Source organism: Oryza brachyantha, chromosome 2 (assembly GCF_000231095.2).
Source record: "Oryza brachyantha chromosome 2, ObraRS2, whole genome shotgun sequence".
Classification (NCBI taxonomy): Eukaryota; Viridiplantae; Streptophyta; class Magnoliopsida; order Poales; family Poaceae; genus Oryza; species Oryza brachyantha.
Window position 1 is genome coordinate 6,427,965 of NC_023164.2, and position 21,563 is coordinate 6,449,527.

The 21,563-nt window shown below is 37.9% G+C and overlaps 2 protein-coding genes across 2 annotated transcripts; one reads left to right on the top strand and one right to left on the bottom strand.

Moving 5' to 3' along the window:
- Window positions 1-1,907: 1,907 nt before the first annotated feature.
- On the bottom strand, window positions 1,908-2,536 carry LOC102699752. Its single transcript, XM_006648444.3, has one exon. It carries the CDS (start codon window positions 2,418-2,420, stop codon window positions 2,046-2,048), a length of 375 nt encoding a protein of 124 aa, XP_006648507.2. The 5' UTR covers window positions 2,421-2,536; the 3' UTR covers window positions 1,908-2,045.
- A 4,676-nt stretch (window positions 2,537-7,212) lies between these two features.
- LOC102712049 (serine/arginine-rich SC35-like splicing factor SCL30) lies at window positions 7,213-11,097 on the top strand. Its single transcript, XM_006647060.2, has 8 exons — window positions 7,213-7,302; window positions 8,144-8,297; window positions 8,415-8,492; window positions 9,481-9,645; window positions 9,731-9,771; window positions 9,990-10,044; window positions 10,152-10,334; window positions 10,638-11,097. The coding sequence occupies exons 2-8, from the start codon at window positions 8,152-8,154 to the stop codon at window positions 10,759-10,761; spliced, it is 792 nt and encodes a 263-aa protein (XP_006647123.1). The 5' UTR covers window positions 7,213-7,302; window positions 8,144-8,151; the 3' UTR covers window positions 10,762-11,097.
- The last annotated feature ends 10,466 nt before the right edge of the window (window positions 11,098-21,563 follow it).

Consider the following 21,563-nt stretch of genomic DNA (forward strand, 5'->3'; position numbering starts at 1 on the left):
TTCCGTGCCGCAAGAACTGACATGTGGGGTCCATTTTGGGTTGGGCGAGTGGGGCCCATATGGAGGTGAGATGGGAGGGTGGGTAGAAGTAGAAGTAGAACGGGACAAGTTGAAGCGGTTTGACCGGTCGTACGCAGGCACGGCACTGGTCAGCTAATTAACGGTCAGCTTTTTTTTTTTTTGACGAAGAACGCACGCACCTAAATCCTATCCCGGCGCCTACCCCGAAAGCATGAGGCCGTTAGAAAATTCTGAAAAATTCGCTCCAACCAGAAGTCGAACCTAGAATTTTAGGTGCTACTAAGCCTTTGTAACCAGGCCCTTTCGCATTAACGGTCAGCTTTTGGGAACGGTCAAGGCTCACTCTCTTCTCTTCTACGCTGGCTCACTATCCCGTTAAAACTGTTCTCTGTTCGACGCTGGAAAAAGATATTCTAATAATGGATAACTCGGTTTTGACTTTAAAAAAAGTTATAGCCAATTATTACATAGTTTATAGTTTGATGCACCAGAAAATCTATAGGCTTAAACATGAGATAAAAAGATATAGGGACAATTTGGTTTAAGGCTAAATTTCGTCGGTTCTAACAGTATTCTTTAAATTTTTTGTTACCAAATTTTGGCAATGTCTTTAGCTACAAGTCAAATAAACTCTAAGAAACTTTGGTTTGGTGTACTTTGACCTCAAACCAAATATGATTTTTACCTTACTTAATATTAGTAATGACACATTTTGATATATGCATATTCTGATCTCAAACCAAATATACCCCGAGTTACTGAGTTTGACTCAACTACCGACTATCATCCAAACTTAAAATTTTGTTTATTAAAAATATTACGAAGTACTCCCTCCAATTTTTTTGTTTTTAACTAGCCAACGTCATAATTTAGCACATGGAGAGAGTACACCCTTTTAATTGTCTTTACAACAAAACATAACATAACATAACACATATGATCTGGTTATGCAGTCGTGAGTTTATAACTTCAACCACGAAAATTTAAATCATGTTACCCACAGATATCACTCATGTGTGAGTGGTCTTTAAATTAACAGTAAGGCTAGAAATGTGTGACTGATCTCCATCTCAAGTATGCGTTATAGCGTGTAATTGAGAAAGCATGATTGTGAGGTGTCTAGTGTTATATGATTGTGAGTCTTGTATAAAATTGCAAAAATAAAAAGAATTCATAAACAGGATCCGCAAAAAAACCTGTATATCTTGACCCATTATCACCTCTGCCTACCGTTTTTTTCTCAAATACCGTAAATTTTGTCACAAGAATAGAATTTTTTAGTATTTACATTCTTTTGCAAAAAAAGACGAGTGATTATAAAGTTTTAAATTTAATAGAGCTCAGTGTCAGTTATTTAAAAAATAGAGAGATTAAATTTGATATAGTACAACCATTTTTAGATAACTGATAGAAAGTTTGATATACAACCTTTGGTTATGTTTTCGTAGCCGCGATAGTATTTTGTGTACAAAGTTTCTAAAGGTAGAGTTGAAGTATACAATTGTCAACTCTCTATATACTTGATGATCGATATACATGTATACTAGCAGTTATTTTTTTATTAGTGCGAAAATTTTGTATCATCTGTCGCGAATTTTTTTTTTCAACCTCTCTCTTATAACAACAATGTTATACCGATACTTTCTCCAATTTTTTTTATTCAGCACATTTGACTTGACTTTTAAATTTATGTTTAACCATTTATCTTATTTAAACATTTTACATACTTATTAAATATTTTATTGTGATTTGATTTATTATTAAAGATATTTTAAACGTGTCTTATAGTTTTACATATTTGAACAAAATAATTTTGAATAAGACGAAATCAAAAAATAAACAGCTTTAAATTAAAAAACAGTGGAGGGAATATATGGCATGCGTCTGCGACTCCAAAAATACATTCCCCGATCGCACCAAAACGTTACAGCTTACAGGACAGGGTGTAACAGAGTAATTCAGAAAAAAAGGAAAAATAAAAAGAATGAAACAATCTGCAGGGAGCATCGATCACGGGGCGTTGATCAACAGGGGAAGCCACCGTAGCCGCCGCCGCCGTGGCACCGTCCTCCGCTCGCGCCGACGAGCATCTCGTCGAGGTCGCACGTCTCGTAGAGCAGCAGCATCTCATCCACCCACGGCGACGGCGGCACGGCCTCCCGCTGCGCCGCCGCGACCACCGTGGTCGCGCCGCCGGCTCCTCCCCTCCACCCGTCGGCGGCGGCCCGGCACGGCCGCGGCCTCTGGAGCGGCGGCGGATGGGCGGCGGCCGTGGCGTCGTTGCCGGTGAGGCGCTGCACGAGGGACTTGAACCCGGCGGCGTCGGACGTCACGAACTGCGTCTCGATGAACGTCACCTTGACGCCGCCGCCGCCGCCGCCATTGCAACCCCTCTCCATGGGAATCAATCAACCCGACAACCTCTCGAACCGATGAGATCAGCAGCCCTGCTCCACGTCCGTCTCGATCAAAAGCCGCGACGCGACACCTCTTCGCCTTCTTCTCCTCGATTCGATCAGCGAATCGCAGCTCAAGGTGGTGGCCGGTGAAGACGACGAAGCCTTCCCATGCTGGTGGCGCGCGGGGCGGCTTATATACAGAGCGGCGCAGTGAGGGGTCAACCTGTCAAGAACTGTTCCAAGGGCGGCAACAACGCAAGACCCACGCAGGGGAGCGCTACACTACGAAGATGACATGTGGGGCCCATGTTAGGTGGGACCCGCGTGGAGGTGAGATGGCAGGGAGGGTTCGCGGTTGGTGGGGTGGTTTGACTGGTCGTACACAGGTTGTGAAGCGAGGCGACGGTCAGCTTCTGGGAACGGTCAACGGGTCAAGGATCCGCTCACTCCCTCGTGCCGAAATTGGCCCTATCCCTGTATCATTTTCATGTCTGAGTTCTTGGCTACTTCGGTGTGATCCTAGTAGTAATACCTTCGTTTCTAAATATAAGTATTTTGCTTAGTTTAGTATCGATTGTCAACAGATATTTTTTAATCATTTCAGTAGGCAACTTCTTAATTTTGAATTGATTAGATTCTATTTGTAAATATTTGATTGACTTTGGAATCATTAAAATGATAGTTGTTATGTTTCGTTTAGTTTATTGCACAGCTGTTAAGTCGTTGATGAATGAAGTACGCGTCCAAAAAAGTTTGTAGGTTTATATATTTGTTTTAAACAGTTTAAAGCTAATGTTGAAAAGTAATAAAGTATATTTATAAAAAGTAATCTTAAGCAAATTTTTTACTTGCTGTATTAGCAAGACCTGAACAAACGAAGATGACGATAAAATCCCTGAAAAATTAATGTAAAATCTATTACAGAATTTCAATTTTTTTTTTGCTTTGGACAATAATTCGCAACGGAACCTAGCTCTAGTGAGTCTACGCATGTTAAGCTCATTCAGCTACTAATACAGGGACCAGATAATGCAATGTGATGCTTTTATTGTGTCATTTAAAAATATATTTCTCATATTATCGCAAATGGTTTATTCCATATCATTTTACCATCATGTGCTCCATATTATCGCTACATGGCATGTGCGTCGTATGCAAGGCAGCACATGCGTTGTATCGTTTAGTTTGTTCATCATGACCGAGTCTTCCACGTAAATGCATGCACTCCATCAAAACTTATGTTCAAATTACAAATTTTCACGAATGCCTTTCCAGTTTTCTTTTTATGATGAGTAAGACTGGTACTGCTACATACCCGTGTGTGCCGACTGCCGAGTAATGTTGATTTGGTTAACGTAGCAACCCATGTATTATTCTCTTCTTTTCAGAGAAGAGCACATTATTTGTAAATAATTTGAATATTAATGAGCTTTTTAGAATGAATAGTGCTACTAGTGCCCCAGAAGTTGGCAACACTGTTCTATATTGAATGATAATCTATCCGCCGCAAAATATCACTATATTTCTAGTTTAAGTGGGTGGTTGTTTGACTTTTTAAGGAAAAACGATAAATAACATATTTGCAAATAGAAAATAATTTGTGAATAAAATTTTATATACGTATTCTTAGCGATCTAAAAGACAATATTGAAAATAAACTACAATGAAAATCTCAAAATCTGCTCTAAATTCAAAGTTAAAAATATAAATTTTGGATAATAAACATAAACAGAAATAAAAGGATGGTGTTGTAAATTTAAGCCAATTAGATAATAAAATTTAGGAACACATGGAGTATCACCTGAGCAAATAACTAATACATCTAACCATCGATCTTTTGTCTCTCGGCTTATAAGATAGCTGGAGCCAAAAATTAAATTAAAAAAATAATTTTGAGCTTTTTCATCCTAATTTATTTTTCAGTATTGGATTTCGAGCTTTTTCATCCTAATCTATTTTTCAGTATTGGTTTTTAAATTCTATGAAAAAATATATAAAAGTTTTATTTATAAATTATTTTTTTGCTAGTTGTAGGCAAAACGATGGAGTTGAACTGGGCCAGGAAATAATATTCAAACCATAGATCATTCCCACCAGTCAAACCTTGCCAGCAAGCAGCTGCTGGTTCCGAGGAATCCTCCTGTCTACCCATGTCATCGCATCTTTTTGTTTTTTCATATGCTTATAAGCTAAAATTTAAATTTTAATATTAACATTAAAATTGGTTTTGGGTTTTTTCATCGAAATTTATTTTTTAGACTTGTTTTTAAGATTGCTAAGAATATGTATATAAATTTTTTCATACATTATTTTTCATTTGTAAATATGTCATTTGACTTTTTTAATGAAAAATCAAGATTTCTCTAAATTAGTACCAACAGCACAGTCAAATGCAAAGATTTATTGAGTGGTTTTTTATTGTTTTCTCCAGCTGCAACTCGCAAGCACTTGAAAGTGAGAGGGGGCAGTGTCACTATACTCCTTCCCGAGTGGAGAGCGACGGGTGCCCATGACAAACTCTACTTCGGAGAAATGAAGAAAGCTTGAAAATGTCACTTCTGTCTTTCTCATTGCGAGGCTACTAGCCTACTACCAGTGTTCAAATGATCATGATTGGGCTGCTGTAATGCATGTGCACAGAACCAGTTGTGTAGGAGTAATGTCTTTGGCTTGCCGTCTCAATAAGATCCGGCTCATCTAAGAGCAAGTTCAATAGTATATTCAACTCATAGCTTCAATTCATCTATAGTCAATCTAATAGTCAATTTATACAATAGTTACCTAAAAAAACATTAACACATGGTCCTACGTGTCATACACACATTTTGTCTTGGAGCCCGTGTACAGCTGGTTACAAATTAGTAGTCTACCTCTCTTCTCTCTCCCTTTTATCTCTTTAAAAAAATTTTATAGCTAGCTTATAGCCTGCTATTGTACCTGAACTAAGCGTGAGCCAAGAGGCCCAACTGACCAATGGAAATGATAGATATCACAGCGCAAAAGTTATCAATTTTGTTATTTTAACAGAATGTGTGACCTAGCTTGAAACCACTTCCAGGTCACAATTACTTATGTGACCATGGTATGTATGGATACAATTTGCTCACATAATATGTAAATATGTAGATGCATAGATCAAATCTTCTAAACAAATTATGTTCGGCCTCTTGAGACGGTGTTGAATTTAAGAGCAATTTTATAGTTTTTGAGAAGATACCAAGAGGTATCACTTTTTTTATGTAAATTTTGGTACCTCCTGATATCTTCTCAAGGACTAAAGATTACTCTAAATTTAAACATCCAACAAATTGTATATGATTCATTTTTTACCTATAAATACTTGACGCAAATCTCTCAGAGTTCTCTTTTGAATGATGTAGTCTCATCACCAAATTCCACCCAAACTGAACAAAGTGTCGCACCACATGTCTTGAATCTATGCGCTTATAACTATGCCTAGAACCCGACATAAATGGGACCTATGTTACGTGCACCCCAACCAAGTAGAGCACAACCTTAGGACCCACCGAGTCATCCTCCCACCTCTTTAAATCGTTAGGTACGAGTTTTAGGGTTTTGATAAATTAAAAGTTAGATACAATCATTTTGGTTGTGATTTTGCGTGTCGGCTAGACCATTTAGTTATTTGTTTGGAAACTTATTTTTATGAGTATAATTAGTTTAGCTTGTTGAACATGTTATTGCTATTTCCGGATTGCTTGTAGGAATATGTACCCTCATTATTGGAATGAAAGATCAAGAATGGTTTTTGGAGTTGGTGTGGTGATCGCTAAGACATATTTCCCTAGATGGTTGTAGTCTCATCAATTTGTTCTCTACCCAATCAACTTATGCATGCTCATCGAAAGGTTGGGACAACCGAGAACATATCAATTACCAATTAAATCACTATTGCTTGTGTGGGATCATTCCTTGATGTGAATTTTGTACTCTGGTGGCACGGTTTGTAGCAGAAGGAACCATTCGAGAGCGAGGCAAAGAGAGAAAAGTGCCTGCTTTTCCATCAACATATTTTACGAACTACAAAACAATATGTATTTTAAAAAGATTTCTATAGAAAATTTGTTTTAAAAATTATATTAATATAAAAAAATTCATACCTAGTTAATCATGTGCTAATGACCTATCTCATTTTGCGTATCTTATTCTTCCACTAGCGCATAATCGGCCAAAAAACCATTTTCACAAGTGTTTGGTCGCACCAATTTTGAAAGATGAGGGATGATTGTACCCAATTTTACGACTTAGAGCATTTCCAGTAGACACTCTGTCCCATCATCCATTCTAAAAATAGAGAGTGTAGAGAAAAATGTTGCTCAAGCAGATATTCTATCTAATCATTCAAAAATAGAGTATTATCCATATTGAAAAAAGAAACTCCAAATATGAATGTTCTATCTCCTTCATATTTCAACATCCAATCACAGGAGAAGAGAACAATAACAATATGAGAAAACTAGTTATAAAATATTAATAAAATATATGAATAATGTAATATAGATTTAATAAAATATATGAATGATATAATATGGATGTTCTTATACTCCAGATGACCATATGAGTCATAAAATTTGAAGACCCTTGTCAAAATCGAACTCGTACTACAGATGAGGGATTTGAAATACACTTTTTCTTTACTCCACTAGCAAGCTAGCGGATTACTGGGCCTGCAAAGCCCAAATATCGATGCTAGGCCCATACAGCCCACCGGCCTCTTTCTCTCTCTTACGCCTTATCTACGGAGACCTCTCCCCCCTCCACCCGCCTCTCGCTTTCTCCCTCGCAAAGTACGCGTCGGCGTCCGCGGCGGCGGCGGCAGCGGCAGGGGCGGAGCATCTCCGGTGGCCCACCGTCTCACCCGGTAACCTTGGATCTGTGCTCCTCTTCTTCTCCCTACCTCGCATGCGTATTCGTGTGCGCTCGCTCGTGCCATGTCTGCCGCAATCGAAAACCCTAGGTCCGCCTCCCCCGCCGCCGCCGCCGCGTAGATCCGCGCGGGATTTGGTGGTTCTCTTGTTGGAGATGCCTCGACGAGCAGGTTGACGAGATAGGGCGTGCTTCTTTTCTTTTCGCTCCGTGGCTGAAATGTTTTGGAATCTCAGATCTCTTCCTGCCATGGCAGGTTTCTAGGCTAGCGTTGTTGCTTCAGGGTTGTCGTGAGTTCGTCATATGCGTAGTAATTGCTTGGTTGGTACCGGAGTACCTGAGTTGTTGGGGGGTAATTGGTAGGTCAACTCAATCTGCTGGATCTTGGTGTTACATCGATATAGCCCTTTGTTTTGGTGCTGTGTTCTGTGCCATTGTCGTAATTGTTACATCCAAAGGATAAGGGAACAGTCATAGTTTAAAATTTGAGTTGCAATTCAAAATTTTGGAACAGTGTTTTAAACTCAAATATGTTGCCTTATGAATTGCGCAATGAACTTGCAATGTGCAAGCACCATCGGACTATCCAAATTTTAATGTGGTAGTTTTTCTTTTTGTTAAATGCTTTTTAACATGACCCCATGCTTGTGTTTGAGGACTGCTCCCCATGTACTTGAATTTACCTATGGTTTTTTGTTCCCTATATCTTTAAGTTATGATGTATATTACTATTATCAAAACCTATATCTGGCGATAGGCTCAGCAATTTTTCTTGTTTGGTTGCATACTTGCAATTGTCTTATTGCGGCCGTTCCTGCATTCATTTGTAAATTCAGACAGAACAATGAGGAGGTATAGCCCACCATATCGCAGTCCCCCAAGGAGGGGATATGGTGGCAGGGGAAGAAGTCCCCCTAGGAGGGGATATGGAGGTCGGAAGGAGCAGGGTTCTGGCAGTCTCTTGGTCCGCAACATTCCTTTAAGCTGCAGGTACTGGAACTGTATAACTGTAGCACCTATTTCCATTGTGATGACTATATTCTTCATGAAAGAAGCAGATATTCCATTTGACTTATTCAATTTGATTTGGTCTCTCAAATATGGTAGAGCGGAGGATCTTCGAGTTCCTTTTGAAAGGTTTGGACCCGTTCGAGATGTTTACCTGCCAAAGGATTATTACACCGGGTAAAGTGTTGTTAATGATTTTCTTACTCTATTTGAATTTTTCTTTGGCAATTGCTAAAAAAAGGAATGTTATACTATTAGGATAGTAAATGTAGACCGTCTGTATGTTTGTATTGTGACTGCAATAAACTTAGAAGCTTTTCTAAAGTTATGCACTAGACTGGAAATAAAATAATTGTTTCACAACGGAGGCTTGCCTTGTGAACATTTTCCAGATTCAGTGTGGTTTGAATTACATCAATCAGCTTTTCATTTAGCTCCGTTAAAATGCTTTAATCATTTTTAATCTGATGGTGTTTTTAGTAAATTTATTCTTATCACTGGACATGTAACAAACTAATGTGGGAATCCATATTTTATTTTCTTTTGCTGTCACTGGAGCATGTAATGTGCTTGTCCTTTCCCTGTGAGTTTTTTCCCTGAAATTATTCCCAGGGTCATATTGGATTGAAGTAAATACAATGTTGAAGAATGCCTTTTAATATTCCTAACAATTGATTTGTTTGGCAAGATAGAGTCTTGTCCGAATGAAGAAGTTCTTCTATGAAGACAAGATTTGATTCATTGAGAAAATTAATTTCATGAAGAGAAGATAAAAGAGTTGTACTGGGTGGTACATACGAAGATAAAAGGGAGTGAAGTTGATTTCAAGTACTATCTTGACTTTTCGCACATTCAGGAACATGAAGCAAATGCTTCTGTGAAGATGCTCTTTATGAGGATCACCGTACGTAGTGTTTTACAAGAAATTCAGATACTAGAGCCTGGACATCTAACTGCTTTTTGCATCACTTGCTTCCGTTTTGGTGGAAATGTTCGTAAGTTGTTGACTGTGCTCCACTGAGAATCATAGAGGGCAAATTGAGTTTTGAACTGTGATGGTAACATGACATACACACACTACACATGAACACTTTGCATCTTCTTATTTGTTAGTTTTTCCATCAAATTTCCCCAGGAAATTGTCTCATAAAGTCTACATATACAGGGAGCCGCGGGGTTTTGCATTTGTGGAGTTTGTTGACCCATATGATGCTTCTGAGGCCCAATATCACATGAATCGCCAGGTGTTTTTTGGTCGGGAGATAACTGTTGTTCTTGCTGCTGAGTCACGGAAAAGGCCAGAAGAGATGCGAAGTAGAGCTAGAGTCAGGTATTATTCCTGTTACTGCTTGAATGTGCGGCTGAACCTTCAGTTGTGTGCTTGTTTGCAATGACTTTGTGTGGTTGCTTTGCAGAGGTTACTCTGGCAATGAAGGTCGTCGTTCAGGGCATTATGGTATTTTCTCACATTACTCATCATTCATGATCCTATGCCTTTCTAAATGCACGTTTAGAATCTTGTATGCTCTGTAATTATGCTTGGAAAAATGTAATTCATGTGTCCCTATTGGTACGATATCTTCAGTTTTTGTTAACTTTCTCGTTCTGAAATGCAAGCTTGAATTTCTTTTGTTGGCACACTGAATTACTGATGACATCTATATGTTCTGACAGGGAGGTCTCGTTCACGTTCTCGCTCTCCCCGCTATCGTGGTCGTCCACGGTCAAGGTAGACCAATAATAATTTCTGTTTATGTTTTGTTGCTCCATGTGATTCCTAAGCCACTCAGCTTTATTCATGAGTCCTTGCTTATATGTTTTGTTATTTTTTAAAAGGTCGTACTCTCCTGCTCCAAGACGGCGAGAGGACTATTCCGCATCCCCAGAGAGAAAAGACACACATCGTGCAAAATCTCCTAGGCGTCAGCCAAAAGAACATGAAGAAGACAAGAAGCGGAGATCCTATTCTCCTGGTAGTAGGGATGGGGACCCACGTGATGCTGATAATGGTTTCGAGAAGTAAGTTTTGAGTGTTTCATATATATTTTTCTTTGCAATGCAAGGTCTGCTTTCTTTATATATTTTTATTTTTCACACTCCAATATGGTTGAAAGTAGCAGACAGTAGACTTTTAGCGTGTGATATTCTAGTAAAGATAAGAGTAGCTGTTGTGCATAAGGGGAAAGCATTCTAATCTAGTAATCTTTTGTGCATACTCATGTAGAGTCATTTTGGTCATATTGTGCGTTACTTGTGGGATATCTATAAACATACGTATACTGTTCTGGTCATACAATGAAAAGAGTATTTTTATGTTCACAGAAGGTCGCCCCCAGCTGACAGCGATGGATCCCCTCCGCATCGGAGGTCCCCTAGGCAATCCTCAGGATCGCCTCCAGGGTCCCGCTCCAGGTCTGCCGATGCGTCTCCTGCCAGGAGTGACTGACAGAAGTCACAGAACAACGCTCTGCACTGGGCTACAATCTCCTCTAGCTTGTTGGTCGGACTGAACCAGTAGTTCAAGTAAAAACCCCTCCGGGGCTTTGTCGTAAACCTGTAATGTTAGCATCTGTGGTGGTTTGGTATCGAGGACATGCTTGTCACCATTGTGTGTGCTTTCTTAAGTGCGGCCATGGTGGAGACTTCTTGATCGAGTCGTGTGTGCGGTGAAACCTTAGAATTGCTTTGTGGCATGATATTGTGTTGTTAACTTTACCATATCAATCTTATGTACTGTGCTCGTGGACAGTGTTGATGACTAAGCCATGTTCGACAACTCTTCTTTTCAACCTATGTTCTCCTGCATGATTCTGGAGTTACTAATTTTTTTTAAAAAATCATACCAGTTTATCTTTTAAGTTTTTGTAGCTAATAATTAATTAATTAAATACTAATACAAGTGTGGCCTTTGTTTGGTACTTCGTGCCCCCCCCCCTTTCCCCGGGACCCCAATCCCAATCGTGAAAACTTCCCTCTTCCCGTTTTCTGAAATCTAATTCTTGTTAGTTGGGGTTGTTGGAGATGAAACGGAAGCACAAACCTAGAAAGATACGTAGCATTTCTGTTTGATTCTCTAGCCATTTTGTCGGAAACTTCATTTCACTTCACTAGAATCCACGTATTTCAGCAGCTCTCTCTGAAAATCTGAGAGAAAGGGCCGACGATGTTGCTCTTGATCGATCTACCATCTATCATTCTTTGAGTGGACATCACCCAAAACTGTCATCTTTTGGAGTATCACTCTCCCCTGTATCGATCACTGCGTGCCTCACTTTAATTTGCATTCATTAAAGGGTTATTTTCCATGCATCGATCAAAACGAGAAGAACAGGATGTTGCTTTGTTCTCAAGATAATTACGTGAGCACAGATCAACGTTGTTAACGAGAAACAAAAAATAAACAGTGGATCGAAACCCTAGCTAGCTAGCTCTACAGTACATGTATATGGCGTAAGCAAGATCAAGGTGATCAATGAGCTCACAATATTGAAGAAAGAAAGACGTGGCCGTTGCTTCCCCCCAACGCACCGGTCCGTGTACCATATCGATCCCTGATATATATGGCTTTACTGATCATGTGGCCGCGAGATTCATCATCGTGCATGGATGTCAAATTAATTGTGTTGGTGTACATGGTGATAATCAGCATCCTACTTATCCAAACGTAGTATATATACAAGCTTTTTGGCCAGGATGTGATGTGCTATACAAGCTACAGTGCTATTTATACAACAAATTTCTCTTCCCCCCCCCCCCCCCCCTTATCTCCAGTTACATAAAGATCAGGTAATAGTCGTAGGGAGTGGTTGTATATCACCAGGGTGATTTCTTTCTTAAAATCACATGAATGTAATTGGAGTACTCCCTTCATATTGTATAGATGACGTCGTTGGGTTTTAATGTTTGCAAATATATTCTTAGCAATCTAAAAGCAAAGTCGGGAAAATAAACTATAATACAAAATTTCAAAATTAACTCTAAATTTAAGGTTAAATTCTAAATTTTGGCTTATAAACATAAATAGAAGTGAAAATACGAGGTTTTATGGCTTTTGCATGAGGCTTTTCCGTTTGAAAAAAAAAAGTGTGCCGTGCTTTTTTTAATTTTCTAATTACATTTGATTAAGAACACACACCATATAGCCGTGATAAGTGGTAACGCTATATAAGATATGCTAAGAAAAACAAGACCAACAATAAATCTCCTGGCCTCACTAAAATTATATTGAAAGATTTTTCTTCAAAAAAAGCTATGTGTTGAAAGCACATTCATGTCATCTTTACTAAATAACAAAAGTTACACAAGCAACTTTATCTTGAAATTGCGTAAAATAATATTCTCATATCATATATACGGACAGAATTTGTCAGACATCATTCCATGAAAGGTGCCGATCGAGCTGCAAAAAAGTTGTTGATCGCTGATGGCCCCCACAAAACCCCTTGCTTGCGACTAATGACTATTGACCGGCCACTGTCCTGGCTAGATCTTCACTTGACCCACCCATGCATGCACGAGTGGTTCCTAGCTAACAACCTAGTTAAACTGCTACCAGCACTATCATTTTTTGAGATTACAGTATAAGCGAACGACTTATTAATGATTAAAAATATTCTCTATATATATATATATATTCCTAGGATAAAAAAATAAACTACGATGAAAAAACTCCAAAATTAACTATAAATTTAAATTTAAAATTTAGTTTATAAGCAGGAATGAAAAGACGGTGGCCACGTATGGTCAAACTAAATGGCCGGCTTATATTAGCTGCTAGTTTGGTTATATCTACTAAACGATAATCGACGTACTCCCTTTGGTTACATAATATTTGTCATCTTGGATATGGCGAATGTTAAACTGTTAGAACTTTGACTATAATTAATTTTTAAAATATTTATTTAGAAGCATGCAAACTATATGTATATATTCACATTATGATATTTTTATATATATTATAATAGAAAATAGTGGTTAAAATTATTTTTTGAAGACCACGGTTTTGTGTAAAATAACAAGTAATATTAATATTGTGAAAGGAGGGAGTAGTTGTCTATATGTTCGTGCGAACAAATGGATGATGGGGGACACGGAACAATATAGAAATGTATGGGTCATCACTCGCACGAATGGTATGTGCAGTGCAGGGGGAGAGAATATGGGAAAGGGGAAGCTTGGCTCGATCCTAGCTATGAACTGTAATTTGTCTTTATGCATGCAAGTATGGATGCAACCTGCGTAAAAGGTTATTGTATAACTATATACGTAAGCTGTGTTATTTTGGACCAGATTATTTCTTGATTTTTATATAAATGTTTTTAAACTGCTAAAATCCATACAAAAGTTCATCATCTCAACTTTAGAAAATATTTTATAATTTTATACTAATTAATTTTATCGTTTATACTATTAAATAGTTATAAATAATTAAATAATCTTTTATTTTCATTTTTAATTGACCAAAAGAACACAACCACAGTGGCACAAACATGCCACACGTACAAGGACGGTTAATTAGAGAGACTGAGCTGAGAAAGAATAATTTGTTAGGGAAGGAACAATGGTAGCACCTTCAAATTCCTAATCTCTCACACACAAACGAAGAAGAAGGGTTGCTATATATATAAAGGTTTTGCAAATATCGCGCTGTTTTGTAACTTGAGAAGTGTGCTCACGATGAGTTTAGTGGCTAGTAGCAAAAAGAAAAAAAAAGACAAAGAAATACACAACGTTAGTTTCTTGTGGGGAATATTGTACATCCCAAATGGACATCATCCCCAATCCCTAGATCATATATACTGATCAGATGCATATATATACTCCGAAGTTAACCACCAAATATTACTGCAGAACAGCAGAGATCTAAGTTAAAGGGGCGGAACAGTATATTTGCAAACTAAATAAACTATGAGTAAAGTTTTTATATACTTATTCTTTACGATCTAAAAGCCAAATTAAAAAATAAACTTTGATAAAAAATTCTAAAATCAGCTTAAATTTAAGGTTAATAATTTAAATTTTAAATTATAAGTACAGATAGAAATGAAAAGATAGTACGTAATCAAGCTAGCTAGTCAAATGGTAGAGCAGTAGCATACACGAGAGATCTTATCAGGCTCCACACGTTTGACCAGCCGGGTGGTTGTATACATCGAATAGAGTGCACTAAGTTAGCGTGAGCATCCCTCTGCCCCTATTATTATTAACTGAAATTCTAGTAGTAGTAATTTAAAAAAAAAAGTTAACTAGAGTAGTAGCAGCAGTACAATGTATATCAATTATCACCAACGGATGAAAACAATGATGAAGCTAGTTCCTCTATATTGTTACCCCGGCACCGTTCGATCAATCTCATAACAAATCCACCACCACAAGAGCTATGTATAACTAGTAGTGACGTATCCAGTACTATTTTTACTTATGTTTATACTTATAAGTTAAAATTTGAAATTTTACCTTAAATTTAGAGTTAATTTTGGAGTTTTTTCATTAATATTTATTTTTCACCATTGACTTTTAGACCGTTACGAATAAGTATATAAAAATTTTATATATTCACAGATTATTTTTTATTTGCAAATATAATACTTGCCTCCTTTTATGAAAAAAAACCAAACAGTCTCTCCCTAGATACAAGTTACGGGTATATCAATATATTATTAATACCACAATAGTAATGTTGGATAAAAAATACAGCATTACTATGGACTTCTCCGTTCTTCGAACTTGTGCATCTCAAACCACCGAAACCCAATGCTGATGATGACCATGTAATGGATGATTGTTTGTTTATTCTATAAAAAACCAAACAACATATTTATAAATAAAAAATAATTTATAAAACTTTTATATACGTGTTTTTAGTGATTTAAAATATAAGGCTGAAAAATAAACCATGATGAAGAAAACCTAAACTACGCTCTAAATTTAAGGTTGAAAATTTAAATTTTAGCTTATAAACATAAGTAAAATTGAAAAGATGGAGCCAATATATGAATCCCAGTTTAGGAGGCTAGTCTGACAATCACTTATGTGTGGGTGAGTTATCAGTATTGCCAGGATGTAATTGAATCGACCGTTTATAAGTGTGAATACAAGATCCTCCAAGATCCTCCTGTGAGGCATATGATATCTCTTCCTCTCTATTCGGCCTCTCCTCATTTCCTCGCTAACCTGATTCTCTGCTTGGCACCACCTTGCGCTGGTCTCTTCCTGCCTGTCAATGGCACCTTGCAAAATTCTCCCTCTTTACTTCCCTTGTCGGTCTGCCATGAAAAATTTAACTTTTTATCACTTTTACGAGTGGTCAAAATAACTAACTGTCTATGACATATATGTCCTCGTGAGTCTATGACATGCGCATCCGGTGATAAATCTGTTATGAACATAAGAGTGACAAAAAGTTAAATGCCCCGTATGCCATGGTGGATGAGCTCCAGGACCATAGGATCTGGCCCATGCCTCCTCCACCATGGTAAAGAGTAGAGGAGAGGGCACATGAGAAATGTGAGAGTCTAAATTTTAATGTTGTAGATTAAGCAATATACTAATATTTATAAAATGCAAGTATATATATCTAAAAAACAGAAGCAAAAAGTTGCATTTAAAGCCTAAATATGTGAAAAGGAGAAGCTAAGAGTTATACATAAAATCCAAATATACTTGTAGGAAAAAAAACAATTGTATCTCTCTAGAAGTAGAATCTTATATACAAATCTAATTCCACATTAATATAAATCTAGCTTCATCTAAAATTGCACGGGGGTAATATCCCTTATAGAGAAGGGTATTTTTACCCGGCCTCTATATTCAACTGGATGCATGCAACCATTTTTTTTTAGTTCGGGAACTTAGCCCAAGTAGGGGACATAGGCCGTGTTTGGTAGAAGGGGGACGGGTTAGTTATCAGGCGCGGAAAACGTAATAATAGATTAGTAGATGATTAATTAATTATTAAAAAAAATATAAAATAGATTAATATGATTTTTAAAACAACTTTCATATAGAAAATTTTTGAAAAAATACATCGTTTAGTAGTTCGGGAAACGTACGCGTGGAAAACAAGAGAGTTAGATAACTTATCTGGGGTGGCCGAACGCGGCCTTAGCCCCTCAAATATCTAATCTAAAATTAATGCTCCTATAAAGATTTGAATACAGACATTAGTGCTACTCAGGTCACCGTGACCACTAAGCTATATGTCTGTCCTCTAATCAAGCAATTAATGAAATGAAAATAAATAACTAAACCTAAAACTAAGTTTTAATAGAAATGGTTTTTGACTTGGCTTTAATTCAAATTTGGCCCTGACGGTATGGGCAAGCGCAGGTGGTGAATAACTAATTATTAATTATTACGCACCTAATAGTATAGTGTGTATATATATCCCTGGAAGTCAGGGCCCGGCCGGGATAGAAGCCGCAGCTAGGTGATGAGCGCGCACGTGTGCACTGCCCGGCCCGCGCCACACCTCCCCGGACTTCCAGCTCTCCTGTCGCCTCCTCCATCGCCATCGCCGGCGACAAATCCATCCATCATCTCTCTCGCCCGGCCCCATATTTTCCTGATAATATATATTATTCCTACTATTTATTTCCCTCTTAATATTCCCTCCACGCAGCTTCAGTCTTATTGATTTTTACCATAAAATTTTAGTGAATGTTTCCGTTAGACCATCCTCAATGTAAGTTTTATGGACGCGATTAACTAGAGTGATATATCATCTATAAAATTTAAAACTAGGATAAAACACTCCTCTCTCAATGCATAGTTTCATCTATTGTTGTTTTCTAGGTTAAATATAAGAGGTAACAGTGTATAGAATGTTTTATCTTCATAAAACTTATTTTATCTCTCTTCATTAATACTTTACCACATCATCAAAAATATCTACATGACACCCGATTTATTATCCATAAAACTCCCATTGAGATTGGCCTAATGTTACCGGGGTAGCAAGGACTCGAGCCCACACCATTCTCACACTGGATCAGCTCCTGCCAGCCGGTGACGGTGAGATCCACCAATCTTTTCCGGTGGCCGGCCGGCGGCTGCATGGTCGATCGCTATCGCTGTCGTCTCGATGACGAGATGATCAATCTCAATCATGTATCACTTCTTCGTTGACCCCGTTAATTTCGTTTAGTTGTGTATCAGTGTATGCCAGCATGCATGGAACCAGCCAGCCGGCCGGCCGGTATGGAGCGACGGTGGTCGGTGGCACGTCGGCGCCGGCGATGGCATGTTGCCGCACAGCTAGCCGGAGCCCCGGCCGGAAATAGCTGGACTATGCGATATCCATGGCTAGTGGCAGCAGAATACATACGAACGTACTTATTACTGAACTATAGTGCTGAGATGATCAATGCTGATCATCATGCGTATGTGCAAGTTGGAGGCTCTTGGAGATGGTGCAGATCGACAATATTTTACGTACAGTAACAGTAGTCTAGCTAGCTTGATGAGCATTTCTACCCACACAAAGATAGATGAATCTACATTGCGATCGAGTAGGTAACTGCTTAATTAGTCAACGGCTTAACTCGCAAGCAAGCTTACGATTCAATGCTAGCTCGATCATCCAAGTGATAGCTCATCAAACCAAAATTTTTCCTGTTCTCATAGAGAATACTGTGTCCATTTGGATTTTTCTTCTGATCTAATGATCAATGTTTATTCAACTTTTCAATCTAATGTATTAGATAACTTCGTCCCGGATATATAATCCACGATAATTTTTATGGTGATCTAAAATACCATATTAATATCGAGACTGCTATTGTAAGGAAATTCTAAAATATTATGATACCACGTAGGTCCTTAGATAGATCTACTACATGTCCAAAATATTATGATACTAGCGGATACCTGCTAACACCAACAGATATCGGTTCATACCAAATATGTGGAGGAGCTAGGAGGTTGAACAAACACCCATCGAGTGGTTTGTCTTGTGAACTCTACCATGCTCCATATGATTGACGTAGTGTCCATTGGGTAGTTCTTCCACGATCACCATTAGTCGATTCTTGCATGGGAAATCTTCTCGTTGAAGGATGTCTCCTCTCCTCCTCTGGTGGGATGGACACACCTATGGCATGCAGGAGATATCCATCTCTCCAAAACTTGAATGCCACTATCCATGCTACGGCATGCCAATAGTGGTACTCATTAGGTTTTGCGGTATCTGTAGCCAGTCACAAGGGTTCAAATCCTAGTTTTGGTGCATTGGAGTTTTGATGCCTATGGCAATATTTAGGAACCAGGAAGTGTATGCACTCTCAGATTTATTGTAAATTAACTTTATGACATTTGAATTAGAGCAAACCCAAAGTAACTTATAAGAACATATACAATGACAATTATTAGCTGACCCTCTAAAAATTGCTATGTAAACAAATACAACGACATAGGGAAAAGAGAAGTGAGGAAAGAGAAAAATGGTTCTTATGCATGACAACGACTTAGAGTTGACTCTTAGCATTTATTTAAGAAAATTTTATTGCATGGGTAGATTAAAAGAAAAAAGATGAATAAAAATATATTTTATAGTATTAATAAATAAATCATATCTGACTCTAATTTTGTACATGTTCTTATAAAATGAGTTAGTGTTATTAATATGCATGGATAAGAAGATTTAATATTAGGCTCTATCTTTAAATATGTCCTAATATAAAATGGAGATTGCTATTGTAAGAAATCCTAAAAATATTACGATAACACGTGGGTACTTAGATTTATATCTACCGCATGTCCATATTGGCACAATACTCTATCGGTACCAGCGGATACCCGCTAGCACCAATGGTCCATACAAAATATACGGAGGGGGAGGTAGAACAAACACCCATCGGATGGTTTGTCTTATGAACTCTACCGTGGTCCATATAGTTGACGTTGTGTCCATTGGGCAGTTCTTCCACGACCACCATTAGTCAATTCTTGCACGGGAAATCTCATTGTAGAAGGATGTCTCCTTGTAGAAGGATGTCTCCTCTCTTTTGGTGGGGATGGACACACCTATGACATGTAGGAGATCCATCTCTCCAAAACATGAAGGACACTATCCTTGCTATTCCATGACATGCCAGCAGTGGCACTCATTAGGTTTTATGATACTGTAGCCAGTCACAAGGTTTCAAATCCCAGTTTTGGTGCATTGGGGTTTTGATGCCTATGGCAATATTTAGGAACTAGAAAGTGTCTCTTAGATTTTTATTGTAAATTAACTTAAAAGACATTTGACTTAGAATAAACCCAAAGTTATATAAGGACATGTACAATGATAATTATTAACTAGGTCTCTAAATTGGTACGTAAACAAATACGATGACATGGAGAAAAGAGAAGTGAGGAAAGATAAAAAATGGTTGTTATGCATGACAACGACTTAGAGTTGACTTTTAGCATCTATTTAAGAAAAAATTGTTGCATGGGTAGATTAAAAGAAAAAATATGAATAAAACTATATTTTGTAGTATTAATAAATAAACCATATCTGACTCTAATTTTGTGTATACGCTTATAAAATGAGTTAATGTTACTGACGTGGATGAGAGAAGATTTAATACTAGCCTCTATCTTTAAACATGTCCCAAGGGCAGTCCCAATCGTATATTAATGATGGTTTCTATCCTCATTAAATAGCTTGCCACATAAGTAAAATGGTGACATGACAAAGTAATTAATGATTTTCTCATGAAGAAACCAAGTCTTCTATTCATCCAATACACCAAGAAACCATGAATTCGTCATTAGGGAGAAACTACTAGTTTCTAGAGGACATATATCACGCTCACCATTGGGGAAATAATACAGAGTTAGGAGAGACAAAGAAAAAAACATTAATTATTCGAGGATACCTCCATTGTAGAAAATTACGGTAACCGTGTCAGTTTCTTCTATTGGATTGTCCTAATATAAAATAAAGGGAGTGGTATAAATACGGTGCATTTACTTATGCCAATTGTACATTAAAAAACGAGGTGTGGCATTTATCATTCAACAAATGATAAATTAAAAAGTCGGTTTTTAATTGTCAGATGACCCCATTTATTTCGCAAGAGAAGGTCAAATGTCAGGTTTGAATACAATTTAAGATCGTACCACACGCGCGCTAACCGCAATGTTTGAACTATCACAAGATCTCTACTTGGGATAAGTAAATTATTATGTGTGATAACCAATGCAAAAGTTGGATCACAATATATAATTAACAAATTACTAGTAGCTTATAGGAATAGATAATGAACAACATGTAGGGATTAGAAGAGAATAGAAATGGAATATGGAATAACAGAATGCACGGTTTAATTCCCTGACTCGCACACGGCTGGTCAAAGGATGATCTAAAGCTGTTTAGTTTGTTTATTAACTAAAACCATACACATGAATGGACCATCATATCATATCATATGGAACCTAACGTCTTCTCCTTTCAAGGAATAATCCAAACCTATTTAGCTAGCTCTGTCAGTGTCACGCTCAATAAAACAAATTAAGCTTCAAGAGAAAAAAATAATATATATTGCCACATAGTAATTAATGATCTCTAGAGAGAAGGCATGCATTGCAAAAGAGACATGCTAATTAGCAAGCACTACTATTTGCAGATGGAGACATGTCATTGCTCCTTATGAGGCCATTTTTGTGGCCTGTGCGTCCCCTGGTCCAAAGACAGGGCTCCTCCTTTCCTTTAGTCCTTCCAAAAACCGGCCATGACCAATGCAAACACACTGTCACTGACTGATCATGCAACAAATCATTATTCACAGCTAATCTCCATCACATCCATGCATGCCCATAGTACTAGTACTTTATATAACCCCAGGTCATGTCCTTTGGTGAGCATCTCAAATCAGATCATCCCAAGTTCCCAAACCCTAGCTGCTACCTCTGCTGGTCTCCCCCAACCTCCCCTTTATAACCCCAAACTGCATCTCCTCTCTCCAGTGTGTGCAACATCATCACCAATACACCAACACAAACCTAGCTTTCACTCCCATCTTGGCTGCTTCCAAGCTGAGCAAAACCACCAAGTAGCAAAGATCTCAGCTTTACTTCTGTGTGTGCCTTTCCAAGGTATATATAGATTTGCATATATATGCATGAATGCATGTTCTTTTGGAGAGAAACTTATGTATACAGGGACTAATTAAAGGCTAATCTTGTTACTACATTGAGTCCATGAGTTTGTGATAATGGTGGCTGTTGCTGTTTCTTGTAGAGGAGGAGGAGAAGAACAAA

What these genes read in the sequence shown, in the direction of transcription:
- LOC102712049 (XM_006647060.2), top strand. Translation starts at nt 8,152, where the DNA reads ATGAGGAGGTATAGCCCACCATATCGCAGTCCCCCAAGGAGGGGATAT. An exon ending in AACATTCCTTTAAGCTGCAG is followed by an intron (nt 8,298 to 8,414) that starts GTACTGGAACTG and finishes CAAATATGGTAG; the next exon opens with AGCGGAGGATCTTCGAGTTC. An exon ending in CGTGGTCGTCCACGGTCAAG is followed by an intron (nt 10,045 to 10,151) that starts GTAGACCAATAA and finishes ATTTTTTAAAAG; the next exon opens with GTCGTACTCTCCTGCTCCAA.
- LOC102699752 (XM_006648444.3), bottom strand. Translation starts at nt 2,420, where the DNA reads ATGGAGAGGGGTTGCAATGGCGGCGGCGGCGGCGGCGTCAAGGTGACG.